Source organism: Eubalaena glacialis, chromosome 13, assembly GCF_028564815.1.
Source record: "Eubalaena glacialis isolate mEubGla1 chromosome 13, mEubGla1.1.hap2.+ XY, whole genome shotgun sequence".
Lineage (NCBI taxonomy): Eukaryota > Metazoa > Chordata > Mammalia > Artiodactyla > Balaenidae > Eubalaena > Eubalaena glacialis.
In genome coordinates this window covers 26,032,698-26,049,109 of record NC_083728.1, presented here as the reverse complement: position 1 = coordinate 26,049,109, position 16,412 = coordinate 26,032,698, and the positions used below count along the sequence as shown (strand labels likewise).

The 16,412-nt window shown below is 48.2% G+C and overlaps 1 protein-coding gene across 3 annotated transcripts in view; it reads left to right on the top strand.

Annotated features, from left to right (window-relative positions):
- Positions 1-8,461: 8,461 nt before the first annotated feature.
- The window catches only part of ZNF341 (zinc finger protein 341), a 41,885-nt gene continuing 33,934 nt past the window's right edge, over positions 8,462-16,412 (top strand). For 2 of the 3 annotated variants that reach the window (XM_061208272.1, XM_061208271.1), the window contains exons 1-3: positions 8,462-8,492; positions 13,727-13,837; positions 15,585-15,781. In XM_061208272.1, the coding sequence (XP_061064255.1) occupies positions 8,462-8,492; positions 13,727-13,837; positions 15,585-15,781 (339 nt within the window). Of the gene's footprint in view, positions 8,493-13,726; positions 13,838-15,584; positions 15,782-16,412 lie in introns of those variants that run through there. The other variant, XM_061208273.1, reaches the window with a different exon arrangement.

The window sequence follows — 16,412 nt, the reverse complement described above, 5'->3', positions numbered from 1 at the left end:
TATTCTTAAAAACCAAACTCCTTCCCACGGCCCGCCAAGAGAAGACTCTGTATGATCTGGCCCCTGCTTCCCTCTCTAACCTCATTCCCACAGTCTCCCCTCCTCCCGTCACTTGCCTCCTAGGTCACTCCTCTCCAGCAAAACTAGCCTCCTTGCTGTTCCTCGAGCGTGACGCTCCTGCCTCAGCGCCTTTGCACTTCGATTTCCCTGCCTCGTATGCGTCACCCCAAGTTCTTCCCATAGCTGGCTCCTTCTCAACCTTCAGGTTTCAGCTGAAATGCCACCTCCTCAGAGAGGTCTTCCCAGATATCCCATCTAAAGTAGCACTGACCACTCTCTGACTCATTACCCTCTTTTATTTCCTTCATAGAACTTTACACTCTTTGAAATTATTTATTTGCTACATGTTCATTGTCCACTGCCCCTACCAGACGGTAAATTCCATGAGGGCAGAAACCTTGTCTGTCTTGTTTTCTGCTGTAACTCCAGTACTTAGCACATGGCAGGTGCCCAACATAGGCTGGTTGAGCAATATAGTTCTGGGTTATCTCCCAGAACATTGAGGGGTGACATTTATGTATGATGTCACTGTGTGGAGTTGTTCCTGGATAACAGTTACACACTGAGTGGTGGCTGTGATTTGTGAGGGTGTCCCCTGGTACATGGGCCATCTGGTATTTATCTGTGACATTATTGCCTGGGTCAGTGTCAGAGGATGTGGTCAGAGGTCAGTGAGGAGGAATTATGCTGGGCCTATTTTATCATTACTACTGGATTTTATTTTTGCAGGGGGTAATTGTGGACTAATTTATTCAGTTAATCTTCCCCCTGAAAATAGCAACATTAGATAAAATATAAGAATATCCTCTGAAAAACACTGAAATGCTTAAAAGCCTGGGGAATGCTCAGGCCAATTATTAGGTGAAAGCTGGTAATCAGATATTTAACAAGAAGATTGGAATATTGGAGCACCAAAGCTACTTATGACATGAGGGCTTTTGCTAATATTGAACCTGTGGGTTTCAGTTCATCAACCACAGAGGGCAAGAGGGACAGAAGTGAAAGTCCAGGGCCTGTCCAAGGTGGGGAGTCTAATAGAAGAATCTCCTCACATTAGGCTGAGACCCCAAGGGTCTCACCCTCGAGTTTAATGTGATATGAAGCTGCACACGCCACACCACAAGCCCCAAGGGAGTTCAGAAAAGGTTGCCTTGATACTGAGCAGAACAGTTGGAGGAAAAGGAAAGGGGAATATTTTAAAGCTCTTTCTTAGGGAGTTGTGACCATTGATGAGTCCTTTTGTGCCATAAACTGGGAACCTAGTTTGAAGTAACAACTGGATTGCCCCTAGTTATCATTGGAAGTGACTGGAAGTGCCCCCAAACCTTTGACAAAAGCAAATGCAAAGTCTCTCTGAAGAGGGCACATTTATCAATATCTTTGCCTTCAGGGAACCACCACAAATAATTTTTCAAGGTGAGACCAGCACACAGTCAGAGATAACTAGGAACCCAAGACTTCACGAAGAAAAAATAGATACAACAGATGGGAGGAACAGATAAACACAGACTTCAGGTACTGTAATTCACAGCCACAGGTTTTAAAAAATTGTGCATACAAGATTTAAAGTTAGAAAATAGCTACAGAAAACAGAAAATTATTTTTTTTAAACATGGAAAATTTGAGAAGGAACCAAACAGAACTTCTAGAAACATCACCTGATACTCCCATGAAGAATCAGTCACCAATCCCTGACACATGGCCCAGCATTAGGAAAGGGTGTTTGGAAACTATTTGGTTTGGGAAGTACTTCCTGAGTGCACTCTTTTGCTAAGCCCTTTCTCACAGATATTAAGAAATTTCTGCCCTCAGGGAGCCCGGGGTAAAGAGTCACCATATGGGAACACTTACCATTGCCTGGTGCCCTCCCCCACCTTTTAAAATACTTTTTCGGCTGCACCTCATGGCATGTGGGATCTTAGTTCCCTGACCAGGGATTGAACCCGCACCCCTGGCATTGGAAGTGCGGAGTCTTAACCACTGGACCGCCAGGGAAGTCCCCTGGTGACCCTTTTTAATTATTTTTTTTAAATTTTTGGCTGTGTTGGGTCTTCGTTTCTGTGCAAGGGCTTTCTCTAGTTGCGGCAAGCGGGGGCCACTCTTCATCGCGGTGCGCGGGCCTCTCACTATCGCGGCCTCTCTTGTTGCGGAGCACAGGCTCCAGACGCGCAGGCTCAGTAGTTGTGGCTCACGGGCCCAGTTGCTCCGCGGCATGTGGGATCTTCCCAGACCAGGGCTCGAACCCGTGTCCCCTGCATTGGCAGGCAGATTCTCAACCACTGCGCCACCAGGGAAGCCCCCTGGTGACCCTTTTTAATGGTATATAACTCTGAGTTCCTCAGGGTTTGGCCTATTTCTTCACCTTTGCCCAGTGAAATTGAATTTATTTATTTAATGAGCACCTACAGATTATTAACTGTATGTCAGGAGTTGTTTCCTAAGTGCTTTATTAACCATTTCATTCTCATAGCAACCGTATGAGGTAGGTACTATAATTATGCCCACTTAACTGATGGGAACTAAGGCAGAGAAACAAAATAACTTGCTTAAGATGATTTCGCTAATAAGTGGTGGATCCTGGATTGGAATTCAGCCCCTTGCTCCAGAATCTTTGATCTTATCCACTGTATTCATTTGCTAGGGCCTCCATAACAAAATACCATGAACTGGGTGGCTTAAACAACAGACGTTTATTTTCTCACAACTCTGGAGGCTAGAAGTCCAAGATCAAGGTGTCTGTAGGTTTGCTTTCTTTTGAGGCATCTCTCCTTGGCTTGCAGATGGCTGCCTTCTCACTGTGTCCTCACATGGTCACCCCTCAGTCTATGTGTACATCCAAATCCCCTCTTCTTTTAAGAACACCCGTCATATTGGATTAAGGTCCACCTATGTGCCCTCACTTAACCTTAATTACCTCTTTAAAGGCCCTATCTCCAAACACTGCTCTGAGTAGTAGGGATTAAGATATCAACATATGAATGGTGGGGGGCACAATTCATCCCATAACAACCACCACACTTTGCTGCCTCCTACCTATACCAATGAACCTAACAAGATGTCAGGGTCCAGCGTTGCTTTGTGTGTCCTTAGTTTCTTCCACTTAAGGCTGGGAGTCTGGTTGAAGCTGCTCATGATTTCTCCCCTCACCATGGAGAAGTTAACTTTTCTGGGGTGGCTGGTGCACTCACTGTGAATGGGAACACTGGGCGTTTCCCAGACTTTCCCTCTTCCCTGCTTGGCTCCACCCCTGGAATTGCCACATTACTTACCGCAGGAGTCTCTAAACTGTGATTGGATTCAGTTCAGTGCCAACGTGTTGGCCCTAAGGGAATGTGACATAGGACTGATAGATTTTGGTGGAGGAAGAGATGGAGGTGAGTGGAAAGTTTGGAGCAGGGGGCAGCCTGACTGGAGAGCCTGCTGGAGGTAGGGTCTATATCCCTGAAAGCTCATTCAGTTGTTCCATCTGTCAAGCAGTCAGTCAACAAGCATTTCCCAGGTTGCCTCTGTGCCAAGCTCTGATGGTTGCCTCCATCCAACCAGAATGGATGAAGCACTTCCGCTTAGAGGGCTCCCTGTTGAGGAGGTAGAGAAAAGGGGAACTTCCAATGGCTGAAGAGTATCACATGATAGGGGTAGGGGTGGGAGAACAGCATTTTAGTAAGAGAGAACAGCATGTGCAAAGGCCTGAAGAGCAGATAAAAATCAACAGGTGTATATGCACCTGCATGTATCAAAATACAGCCCTGCCCTTCCTTGGACTTACAATGGGGTAACACCTGGATAAACCCATCGATGGTTGAAAATATCATTAAGTCGAAACACCTAACCTAATGAATGTCATAGCTAAGCGTAGCCTACCTTAAACGTGCTCAGAACACTTATGTTAGTTTACAGTTGGGCAAAATCATCTAACACCAAGCCTATTTTATAATAACGTGTTGGATGTCTCATGTAATCTATTGAATACTGCACTGAAAGTGAAAAGCAGAATGGTTGTCTGGGAGCAGAACGGTTGTAAGTGTATTGGTTGTTCAGCCTTGTGACTGCACGGTTGACCGGGAGCTGTGGCTCGCTGCCACTGCCCAGCATCATTACAGATCGCTAGCCTGGGAAAAGATCAAAATTCAAAGTTTTTCTACTGAATGCATATCACTGTCAAACCATTGTAAAGTTAAAAAATCATAAGTTGAACCATTGCAGGTCAAGAACTGTCTGTACATGGAAAGCTTCCAAGGTCTGGATTAGTGGAATCTTTTAATCCATCACCCTCAGAATAAAACCCACACCCTCTGATACAGTGTCTGGTCCAGAGTAAGGGATGAATAAATACATAATAATAGACATCATATTGAAAGGGAGGGGAATAATGATTAGAGAATTTCTTGGAGGACATTTGATGTAGAACAGCTCGGGTATCCTATATGAAGACCAGGCCTCTTCACGGTTATATTTCTGCAAGACCAGTCATGTACTATGTAAAGTAAAAGCAGTAACCAATGTCAAAAAAAGGATCATAAATTATTTTCTCTTTCTACTCAAGAAACTTTAATCAAAGCCCACATCTCTATACTTAATGTGAATATATCTGGATGTCAGCCCTTTAGTGGTTACAAAGTTTTCACAAGTAACCTAATGTAATTCTAAAAGACACATCATTTTGACTCATACTTAAATTTGTGAGAATATTACAGCCAGAGAAATAAATGATACTTTAGCCCTTAAAAAAAAAACAACCCACACCCTCAGAGCGGCCCTGTCTATCTCTCCAACCTCATCCTCCTGTTCCCATACATTGCTTATTATCCTCAGTTGCCCCTTTACAGTCCTTGGCTTCCTTTCATTTTGGCCTCAGAGCCTTTGCACTTGCCCAAGATGATAAAGCGAATAAGCTCTGCCTTTTTGTTCCCTTTTGTCCATCTGATCCCATCTCATTTTTCAGGTCTGCCTCCTCAGAGAGGCCTTCCCTGACCTGTCTAAAGTAGCTTCCCCTCCTCCCAGAAAAAAATACTTAAAGTCATAGAACATGTCTCCTTTTTTTCCCTTGCTTATAGCCCATCTCACTTGCATCTCACTATGACTCCATGAAGGCAAGGATTTTTGTCTTTTCATTCATGGCTGCATCCCTAGCATCTAGAACAGTGTCTAGCCTACAATAGGTCCTCAATACCTATTTTTAAGTTAATTAAATGAATGTGAATGTATTAATATATTACTTGAATAATTTAAAAAACATAAGAAAGTTATATTGAGAAACTCTTGCCGAGAAGACATGATGAGAATCTGTGGCCACTGGATCAATGGGGACGTTAAAAGAAGACAGGGAGGAGGGAACCCTGACCTTACTCTTGCCAGAGAGGCAATGGGAAGGGGGGCTCGAAGTGGGCCCTGGGTCTCAAAGGTTCCCAGGAAAAGAGGTGGGGCATGGAGTCTGGGAGAGGGGGTGGGTTCTCTGTGGGGGACATTTGCTCAGAGCTAGCTGTGCAAGGGGGGGAATAGGAAGGGGAAGGGTGCTGGTGGCGGGGGGGAGTGGTGTTCAGAACAGGATGGGGGGTTCGTGGTAGAAATGCACCTTTAGGCAGAGGGTCTTCGAGGCAATTTATCAGGAACAGTGGCTAGCAGTGTCCTACAATGACAGTGGAGCTTATTGGAACAGATACATAGTTTTTAATTTTAGGAGTTATATATGTAGTGAATATAAGAAAATGAAAACTGTGATTTTTGTGATGGTTGCTTTGGATGAGGCTAAAATAATTATTAAAAAAAAAACCAATGAGAATGTTTAGAGTCAACGTGGTAGTCCAGTTGTAGGAGGATATGGCTATGCTCGTGGGAGAGATCATGATTGTTGGCACCTCCATGGTTCCCCTCTCCTTCCCGTGCACACCCCAACTCTTCCTTGTGGCCCAAATGTACTTCTTTGAAACTACATCACACCTTGACATTACACAATTTTTAAGATTTAATGTCTGTTTGCTTCCCCTCACCCCTAACTCCACGAGAAAGGACCACTGTATTCCTGGAGCTATTATAGGACTTGGTACATAGTAAGTTCTCAATGAGGGGCTGATGGAGCATAAAGGAAGATGACAAAGGGGTCTGTGTGTGATGGGGGATCCAAATGAGGGGCAGGAGGATCCCTGAGAGACCTGAAAGGGCTTTCAGTGAGGCTGGGCTGGGGGTTGCTGAGGTGGATATTGGGGGTTTATGTAACAGAAATGGGGTCCCCGAGAGGCAGGGATGAAGGTCTGTGGGAAGAGGAAATGGAGGTTCCTAAAGGGTGGAAATGGGGGGTTACATAACAGCCAAGAGGAATCTCTGAGATGATGGGGGATTAAGACCAGGCAGAGATGGGAGTCATGTGAGGAGAGGCTGGTGGCTCCCAATAGGTAGAGATGGTGGTCACTGTGGGAGGGGGAATGAGAAGTTTATGACAAGGGATGGGAATCCATGCTGCACAGTTGGGGCAGGAGTCCTGTATTTGGTGGAGATGGGGGTCCTTGCGACCGAGTTGAATGGTCCAGGTGAGATGGGAATGGGGGTTGGTGTTGCAAAGGCGGGAGTACTGTTGTTACTCAATCCAAGCTCGGTCTGCTCGCCGCACGACAGGCCAATGATCGGGAGATGAGGTGCTGAGGCAAGGAATAGCGACTTTATTCAGAAAGCTGGGCACCCGAGAAGATGGCAGACTAACTGTGGTGTGCTCCAAGGACAAAGAACAAGATAAATTCAAAGGGCCAATATTGCCAGAACAAAGAGTTACAGGACTCCTATCACTCTGTCACAATGCGACCATTGCAATGTCCCAGAGCCCTCCCAAGCATCATTCCCTGTCCCTTTCCCATCCCATATAAGGAAAGACATTTGCCCCGTTTTTCTCCCGCTCAGCACACTGAAAGTATACATACTCTGTCCAGTCAGCAGATGACTTGCAGGTTCCCTGGCTATAAAAACAGACAGGCAACCCATGCTCATTGTCGACTTTCCCTGGCTTCCAGGAAGTCAGCCCGCTGTTCTTGCAGCTACCCTTCTCTTTAAGAAACTCTACCTTCCTCACATTCTGCCTTGTGTCTGGAAATTCTTTTCCAACCCGCACTCGGACCACCACACTAACGTCCCAGAATAGCATCTTATCGGGGTCTGTATGCCAGTTTCTTTTATAGAACAGAGAGGGGGAGGAGGTGAGGAAGTAAAGTAAAAAGGCCATAAGTCTTGCAAACTATCTCATGGCTTGGCCAGAATTGGAGAGGGGATGTGTTAATTTCTTCTTTTCTGTGGCCATTCACAGGTGGGTAGGGTCTGAATATCTTCCTGTGAGCTGAACAAAGGCACTTTAACATTCAGGCAGAGGGGCAGGGTTCCCCGAGGTAAGCCATTATGTATGCTTACAGCTACAGACAGCATCCTCTTAGTGATGATAGTAACAAAAGCATCCAAAAGCAAAGGTTAAAGTAAAAGAAACAGATCCAACATGGAGTCAGATTTTGCTCTTCCCTGTTACACTGTGTACAGTGTAAATATTCAGTCCCTTTTGCACAGTTGGGGGTCTCAGGCAGTTGGACAGAGGTCTGTATCACAGAGTTGGAGTCAGGTCCAGAAAACAGGATTGGGAGGTGCCTGTGTGCAATAGGGATGGGGGTCAGTGTGCAGAGTTAGGCGTTCAGATTGAGACAGGCTGGGACCTGGGACCCTTTGCTGCAATGCTGCAATGCTTGCACCTGGACACACGTCTCCCCGAGCAACAAAATACAAAGAAACTATATGGGACTAAAAATAACTGTGTGCATGCATACACGGTTGGGGCAAATTCTGGACCCAAAAGATACAAAAAGACAAAACCCAACTGCCATTTGTGAAGAACCAGGAACAAAAACTGGGTGTTGGGAGCAAAAGCAGGGTACTGCGCATGTCCCCTTGCACACAATACCACCTAAGGGGTGGACAAAACACCTAAGCCACCCCTCCGCCTTACCCCTGGACACACCCCTACCTTCACTCCATATAAGGAACAAGCTTGCCCCCCCTCAGCAAGCAAGCAAGGGAACCTGTCGTTTGCTCTCCCTCCCCCCTGCTGCAGCAAGGGCCCCAATAAAGCCTTGCCTGAATTTCTTATCTGGCCTCTAGTCAACTTCTATTCATTGGGGAAAGCCAAGAACCCTGGTTGGTATCAAAATATTGCAGGGATAGGGGTCCACGTGTCCAATAACTGGGTTATCCAGGTGGGGCTGGGGGAGCCCCGGGATTCTGGGGGGTCCCACGAGCCATTCCTGGTTTTCTGGGATGGTGTAGGGGCTCCGAGGAGGAAGAAGGGCGCCCCCTGGCGGCCCCGCCGCCGCCGCCACCACGGCTCCCACAATGCTCGCGCAGCCCGGCTTCGGGCTCCAGCGGCGGCGGCTCCAAAATGGCGCAGACGATCTTCGAGGCCCTGGAGGGTGAGCGGCGGCGGGGACTGGGGAGGCGGCTGTTCCGCCTTGCGCCCCCTCCCGCCGCGAACTCGCAGCGCGGGGCCCAGGGCGCGTGGCGCCTGCGGGGCGGAGGGCGCCGGGCCGGAACAGCCAGCGGGGCGGGAGGGCCACGGATGGGAACAGCCGCGGGAGGGGAGGTCTGCAGGGGTGGGGGAGCAGTGAGGCCTGAACAGAAGCGGAGTTGAGGCTCAGTGGGGGGGGGGGGGGTATCTCGGGACCGGAACAGCCGCGGGCGCCTAGGCCCGGCGGCGGCTGCTGCGGCGGCGGGGTGGGGGGGTGCGTGCAACCGGACAGGCACAGCGAGAGAGAGAAGGCCCTGGGGGAGAGCACCGAGAGCGGAACAGCCGTGGACGGCTGGCGCAGCGGGAGGGGAGCCTCGGACCGGAACAGCTGCCGCCGCCAGGGCCCGGGCGGCGCGCGGTTGGGCCTGGGGGACAGTTTTCTGGAGGGAACAGCCGGGGGATGGTGATGCAGGCCAGGCCGGGAACCGCGAGGCGAGCGTGGCTGCACCGCGGACGCGAGGGCTGGGGAGGGCTGCATCCAGGGGGACCGTGGTGCAGCAGCGGCTGCGGGGGCGAGGGGCTGAGCCAGGGGTCCTGACCGTTAAGAACTTGTATTGAGCGCCAACTGTGTGCCTCGCGCTCTGACATAGTGTCTTCAATTCAGACCAGGAAAGCATCGGCGCCACCTGTGTGCAAGGCCAGGCCTTGGACCGAAACCAGCAAACACGGGGTGCCTACTTTGTGCACCATTACGGGGTGCAGAGTATTATAAACCCAGACCAAGAAAGGATGGGTGCCAACGGTGTGGTTGGCTGGGATGCCAAGTTACCAGACCCAAACCAGCAAACAGCGCACCGACTGGTTGTCCCATGCTCTGCGAGATCCTAGGATGTGAATGGTCCTCAGGATCTGGGAATTGTGAGCTTTGGAGGCAGGCAAACACTGAGAGCCTCCATGTGCACTTGCTAGGAGTTGGAAAGGAAGCCTCAGAGAATTCAGGGCCATGGCACAGAGTTGATGCTGGGGGGATACACACCCAAGAATGCTCTTTGAGGGATGAGATGAGTATACACATAATTAGAGTGCAAGCTGAAAGTAGGCTGGACCAGTGGTATGTGGCTGAGGCTTTGAGTCCTGCAACTCCCCAGGAGGTCTCAGCTGTGTCTCTTAACATCTTGGAGGATCAGCTCTCTCACCACGAAATGTGTAATCCTCCCCACATCTGGGAAGGTTAAGTTTCAGGAATACTCGTTGGTAAGGGATGTAGAAATTATAGAATTATAGAAAAGGTAAACAGTAAAGATAACCTCAGCTGGTGTTCAGTGCTGTGACGGGTGATGGATGTGGAAGCCCAGGGTCATTGGTGGCTCCCTCTGGGAGGCCAACAGGATGGTGTGAGGCCTGCTTTCTCTCTAGGTTCATGGACTTCCTCAGTGTTTGAATTTTCACTACAAGAATGTGTTCCTGTATTGAGTGATGAAGAAGGTAAAGGAAAAATCAGTTCCTGGGACTGTGTGATGCGCGCTGGGCTAGGAGAAGGGCAGCAGAACTGTGAGGATCCAGAGAGGACCCAGGCAGTGGGGACTGCATTTGCAAAGCCCTGGTGGGGAGAGAGGTCTAGGATTCACAGAAGTTCATGTGAGCAGCTAGAGATGAGGCTTCTGAACTTAATCTTGACATCAGTGTGGAACTAAGAAAGGGTTTTCAGCAGGGGAGCTGCGCAAGCTAACGTATGTTTTATAAAGTTCACCCTGGCTGCTCTGAGAACAGACAGGAGGGGTCAGAGTGGCCGTGGGGAGGTGAGACCACTGCGGCTGTCCTGCTGGGAACTGATGGTGGCCTGGGCTCTGGGGACAGCTATGGGGATGGAGGAAAAGTGGATCTGAGAGATATTTGGGAGACAGAATAGGCTAGACTTGCTGAAGGACTGGAAATCAGGGTGTGAAGGGAGATAGGTTAAGGGAAGAATCAGGGGGTGCCCCAGGGGCTTTAGCTGGGTGGACAGTGGTGCCTTGTTCTTATTGATGAGGATTACTAGGAGAGGAACAAACTTAGGGGTGGGGAATGACACATTTGGTTTGAGTTTTACATAGACAGCATTTTTTTCAAAGACTTAATTTTTTAGAGCAGTTTTAGGTTTGCACAGTTGAGAGGAAGGTACAGAGACTTTCTGTATACCTTTGATCCTACACATTCATAACCTCCCCTTTAATCAACATAACTCATCAGAGTGGTACATTTGTTACCAAGGATGAACCTGCATTGACACATCATAACCACCCGAAGTCCATAATTTATCTTAAGCTTCACTCTTGGTGGTGTACATTCTATTGGACAATTGTATGATGACATGTATCCATCATTGTAATATTATCATATAGAGTATTTTCACTGCCCTAAAAATCCTCTGTGCTCTGCCTATTCATCCCTCCCCCCACCCCCGGCAACCACTAATCTTTTCATTGTCTCCATAGTTTTGACAGGCAGTATTTTTTATTTTATTTTTAAAAAAATAGTCATTGATTTATTTTGGCTGCACCGGGTTTTAGTTGCAGCATGCAGCATCTTAGTTGCAGCATGCATGTGGGATTTAGCTCCCCCGACCAGGGATCGAACCTGGCCCCCCACATTGGGAGCGCGGAGTCTTTCCCAGGCTGGACCACCAGGGAAGTCCCAATATATTTTTTTAAATAAATTTATTTATTTTATTTATTTATTTTTGGCTGCGTTGGGTCTTCATTGCTGCGTGGGCGTTTCCTCCAGTTGCGGGGAGCAGGGGCTACGCTTCGTAGCGGTGTGCAGGCTTCTCATTGTGGTGGCTTCTCTTGCTGCGGAGCATGCGCTCTAGGCACGCGGGCTTCAGTAGTTGTGACTCATGGGCTCTAGACCGCAGCCTCAGTAGTCGTGGTGCACGGGCTTAGTTGCTCCGCGGCATGTGGGATCTTCCCGGACCAGGGCTCGAACCCGTGTACCCTGCATTGGCAGGCGGATTCTTAACCACTGCGCTACCAGGGAAGCCCCCAATATTTTTTTTAAATTAAACTTTTTATTTTGAAATACTTTTTTTTCTGTAGATTCACGTGCAGTTGTAGAAATAATACAGAGATTCCATTTATCCTTTACTTAGTTTCCCACAATGTAACATCTTGTAAAACTATCCTATAGTATTATAACCAGTCGACATACAGAACAGTTCTATCACTACAAGATGTTGCCCTTTTATGGCCCCACCCACCTCCTTCCCCTGCTCCCCATCCCTGATGTCCGGCAACCACACTAATCTGTTCTCCATTTCTAAAATATTATCATTTCAAGAATGTCATGTAATTGGAATCATAAAGTATATAACCTTTGAGATTGGCTTTTTTCACTCATTGTAATTCCCTGGAGATTCATCCAAGTTGTTGCTTGTATCAATAGGTTGCTCCTTTTTATTGCTGAGCAGTGCTCCGTGGTCTGGATGCACTGCAGTTTGTTTAACTGTTCACCCACTGAAGGACATCTGACTTGTTTCCAGTTTTTTACTATTATGAGTAAAACTGCTATGAACATTCATGTACAGATTTGCACACAAATGCTGACATACAGTTTTGCATTAGATGATAGAAGATTTACTGAAGCTCCTTCTGGGGGAGCATGAACCCCAGGTTTGAAACTCCAGATATTAGGGAGAACTAAATGAGGGCGAGTGAGGATTCTCAGGGAGAGTGTAAGAGGGAGAGGAGAGCGAGCCAGATGGAAGGAACCCTTCAAAAATAGAAACATTTAGGGGATGGACAGGAGAAGAGAGTAAAGGAGGCTGGGAAAGAGCGAGCAGAGAGGTGGGAGAAGACCCAAGAAGGGTGGCGCCCTGGAGCCCGAGAAGGGAGTGTTTCAAGAAAAGAATGTCTGATGCTGCCAAGTGGTCTTTGGTGATTCTGGTGGAATTATTGGGGCTTAAGCCCCACTGGAGTGGGTGGAGGAGGATTGGGAGGTGGGCAGAGGAGATGGAGGGTGTAGACAACCCTCATCGGATGCTTGATGTTGAAGGGAGGAGAGATGAGAACATGAGTTCGAGGGAGGCCATTCTAGAGAAACCTGAGTGTGTGTAGCCGCTGCTGGGAAGGAGAAGTTGTGGGCACAGTGTGAGATGGGCCAGCTGAAGGAGCAGGAGGAGATGGAGAGAAGGGCTGGCCTCAGGAGGCACACAACCTGCATTGTGACAGGGGAAAGTATGGATTCAGTTTGGCTGCAGGAGCTAATGGTTCTAATTGCCTTTCAGTAGAAGCTGGGGCAGGTGTCCAGGTGAGAGGTTGGCTGTGAGGACATAGAGAAGGAGGCGCCCTCTGGGTTATTGGGGAGGGAGGCAGTGTGCCTTGGTGGCCACTTAGATGTGAGGAGGCCTGTCTTCCAGCTGGTGACACAGCTGGACAGTGTACTACTGAGAACCTCAACAGTGACAACTGGTTGGAAAACATGGACGTAGTCAGCTTCTCAAGAGTCCCCCCGACCACAATCCAGATTACGCTGTTTATTGAGGAACTGAAAAAATAAGCACACATTGGAAAACAAGAGAAGCCCAAGTGAAAACAGATTTGTGGGATTTGTGGGGTGTGGATGGGGAAGACTTAGTAACATGATTTCCAGAGGGGTTTTTGCATTTTGGATTAGACTCAGCCATGAGTAAGAGAGAAGCCCAACCTAGCAGTGGCTTAAACAGGCTAGAAGTTTATTTCTCTCATGTGGGAGTCCAGAAAAAGGCAGTCTAGAGCTGTGACAGTGGCTGTGTTGTACAAGGTCCTCAGAGACCCAGAATCTTTCTAGTCTTTTGCCCTGTAGTGCCCTTGTCCTCATGATCTGGGATGGTGGCTAGAGTTCCCACCATCATCTTCTTGTTCTAGGAAGCAGGATGGAGGATCGGACAAAGAAGGGGGTCACATACCAGGCAGCTTTTAAGAAAACTTCCCCAAAGCTCCCGTTGACCAGAACTTAGACATTCTCTAGCTGCAAGAGTGGCTGGGAAGTGTAATCTTTATTCTGGGGCCATGTTCCCAGCCAAAAATCTTGGGTTCTATTCCAATAGAAGTTGGAGAGAAAGCATATCAGGGCACAGACAGACATTTTTGCCATGAGGGCCTTGCAATGGGTCTGGCTTGTAAGGGTGAAGTCAGAGTGGGATGCTGGGCCCACCTTCCAGAAAGGCTGCTTTTCTTTCTTCAGGAATGGACAATCAGACTGTCCTAGCTGTCCAGTCACTGTTGGATGGCCAAGGAGCAGTTCCTGATCCAACAGGCCAGAGCGTCAATGCACCCCCTGCTATCCAGCCACTGGGTGAGTATCTGCTCGGGTTCACCAGTGGGAAGGGTAAGTAGCTTCCTGTGAAAACAGGTGGGGCTGATGAGGGGGTGTGGGAGTGAACTGCCCACTGTGGTTCCCAGGTTGTCCTCTCATGTCTGAAGCCTCTCCCCTTCCTCCCAGCCTGGATCTTCAGGCTCAGACTTTTCTCTGCTTAGCTCTGAGGACAGTCTTTTTCAGTCACTTAGTGAATGTGGGGATCATGACAGAGAATGACTAGGAGCCCCGATGCTTAGCAATGCTTGTACCTTTGACCCAAAGTCATTTCTCAGCTTCCCCTCAATGAGGCTAAGCATGAATCTCTCCAATTTACAGCCCAGGCCCTTGCGACACAGAGAGGGCAAGGAACTTCCTTTAGAGCACTGTGTGAGTCTGTGTGTTCATCCATTCATTCTACAAAGATTTTTGAGTACTTGGGAACCATGCTGGGGACAGAGAGACACACACCTGAGTTTGAATCCTGTTCCCATAGTTTGGCTCTGTGACCTTGGGCAAGTGAGTTAACCTCTCTGTGCCCTCAGTTTCCACATCTGTAATATGGGGATAATAGTCCTACCTCATAGGAATCTTGTGAGGGTACTGGGGATTTGGTTTTAGCTGTCATAAATAAGAAATGCAAGTTTCTTGTAGTTTGTACAAGATTAAAGTTTATTTCTTTGTTGCATGAAGTCCTCATGACTCAGACCCCTTCTTTCATATGGCTCTGCTGCTCTCAGCATGCGGTCCAAGATGGCTGCTCCAACCTCCCACTTTCATTTCCACACTCCAGCCAACAGGAAGGGAAGAAAGAAGGAAGTAGAAGTCATACCCCTTCCTTTTAGGAGGAAGTTGTGTAGACAGTATACTTCTCCTCTTCTCCTATTGGTCAGAATTCAGTCACATGACATGTCTAGCTGCAAAAAAGTCTGGGAGATGTGGTCTTTAACTAGATGGCCATGTTTCTCACTAAAATTTGTATTACTTTTTAAGAAGGAAGAGTGAATATTGAATGACAATTAGACATTTCTGCCACAACATATCAAGAGCTTGGCACAGTGCATGGCCTGTGGTGGGCCTTCAATAATGAATGGTGTTAACCGTAGCTAATCATTGATTTAGTTTTTCATGCATTCAGCAGACATCCACTGAAGGCCTCCTATGTGCCCAGAAAATATTGTAGTTATGGTGATAAATAAGAGATATTTCCTTCCCTTAGGAAATATGGTGGTGATGGGAAAAATGTGATAAGAGAGGCTTGCCCAGAGGAAGGAACTGTGAACACTCTTGAGGAGGGCTTCCTGGAGGAGGTGACGTCTGAGCTGAGACTTGCAGAATGAGTTGTTCTGAGAGAGGCAGCTTGGCAGGGAGGACAGGGGATGCAAGGGCACTGAGGAGTGTGATCATGCAGCCCATTTGGGGACTGGTGAATAAATTCAGGCAGGATAAAGATTCTGAATGTCTCAACTTTGAAGCGAACCCACCTTACGATTTCCTGATTTCTAATTTTTTGATTCCTGGGTGAACCTGGCTGGATATTCCCGCAGGTGCCAGCGTGGTTTGAAAGCTCATAGGAAGCACAGAGTTGATGCTTGACCCTCGCGTGTTGAGTCATGGAATGCCGTTAGTTTGCCTTTCTCATGGTCCAGCCACGGGCCTCCCGTTTCTCACTGTGATACCCTCTCCTTTTTTCTTGCTTTTTTTCATTATTTCCCTCCCTCTGCTGCTCTGTGGGCATGACCCCTAGATGATGAGGATGTCTTTCTCTGCGGGAAGTGTAAGAAGCAGTTCAACTCGCTGCCGGCGTTTATGACCCACAAGCGGGAACAGTGCCAGGGGAGTGCCCCGCCCCTGGCCACAGTCTCACTGGCTACCAACAGCATCTACACACCTTCGGCAGCACCCACAGCAGTCCAGCAGGCCCCGCCTCCTGCCAATCGCCAGGTATTTATCCATTTGTTTGTTCGTTTATCTAGTCAAGTCTTTTTTGAGCACCCACTGTGTGTCAGGCACTGTGTGGGCACTGGGGGTACAGGGGTGGACAAACAGACCAGGTCACTGCCTTCATGGCATTGAGTGAGATAGATAGTACCCAAACAGATGTGTAGAGATGTACTTTTCTCAGGATGAGTGCAGAGAGATAGGGGATGTCAAGACAAGGATGGGAGGTTTTGCCCTTTTGTATGTGGTGCTCTGGGATGAGCTCTGTGAAGAGGTGACATTTGTGCAGAGACCTAGGGAGGTGAGAAATAGTCATGAAGCTACTTTGGGGACGAGTATTCCAGGGGGCTGGATCAGCAAGTGCAAAGGCCCTGAGGCGGAAGCGTGCTGGCTTTATTCCAGGAACAGCAAGGAGGTGAGAGTGGCTAGAGCTGAGTGAGTGAGTGAGGAGGGTGAGAGGTGATAAGGTCAGAGAGGCAATAGGGGGATCCTGGCAAATCGTGTCGGTCTGTGGGCTTTTACTCTGCATGAGATGGGAGCCATTGGAGGGTTTTGAGCAGAAGAGGGATATAGTCTGATTTACACTTTAACTAGGTCACTGTAGCTGCTGTAGACAGTAGATTTTGATGGGAGT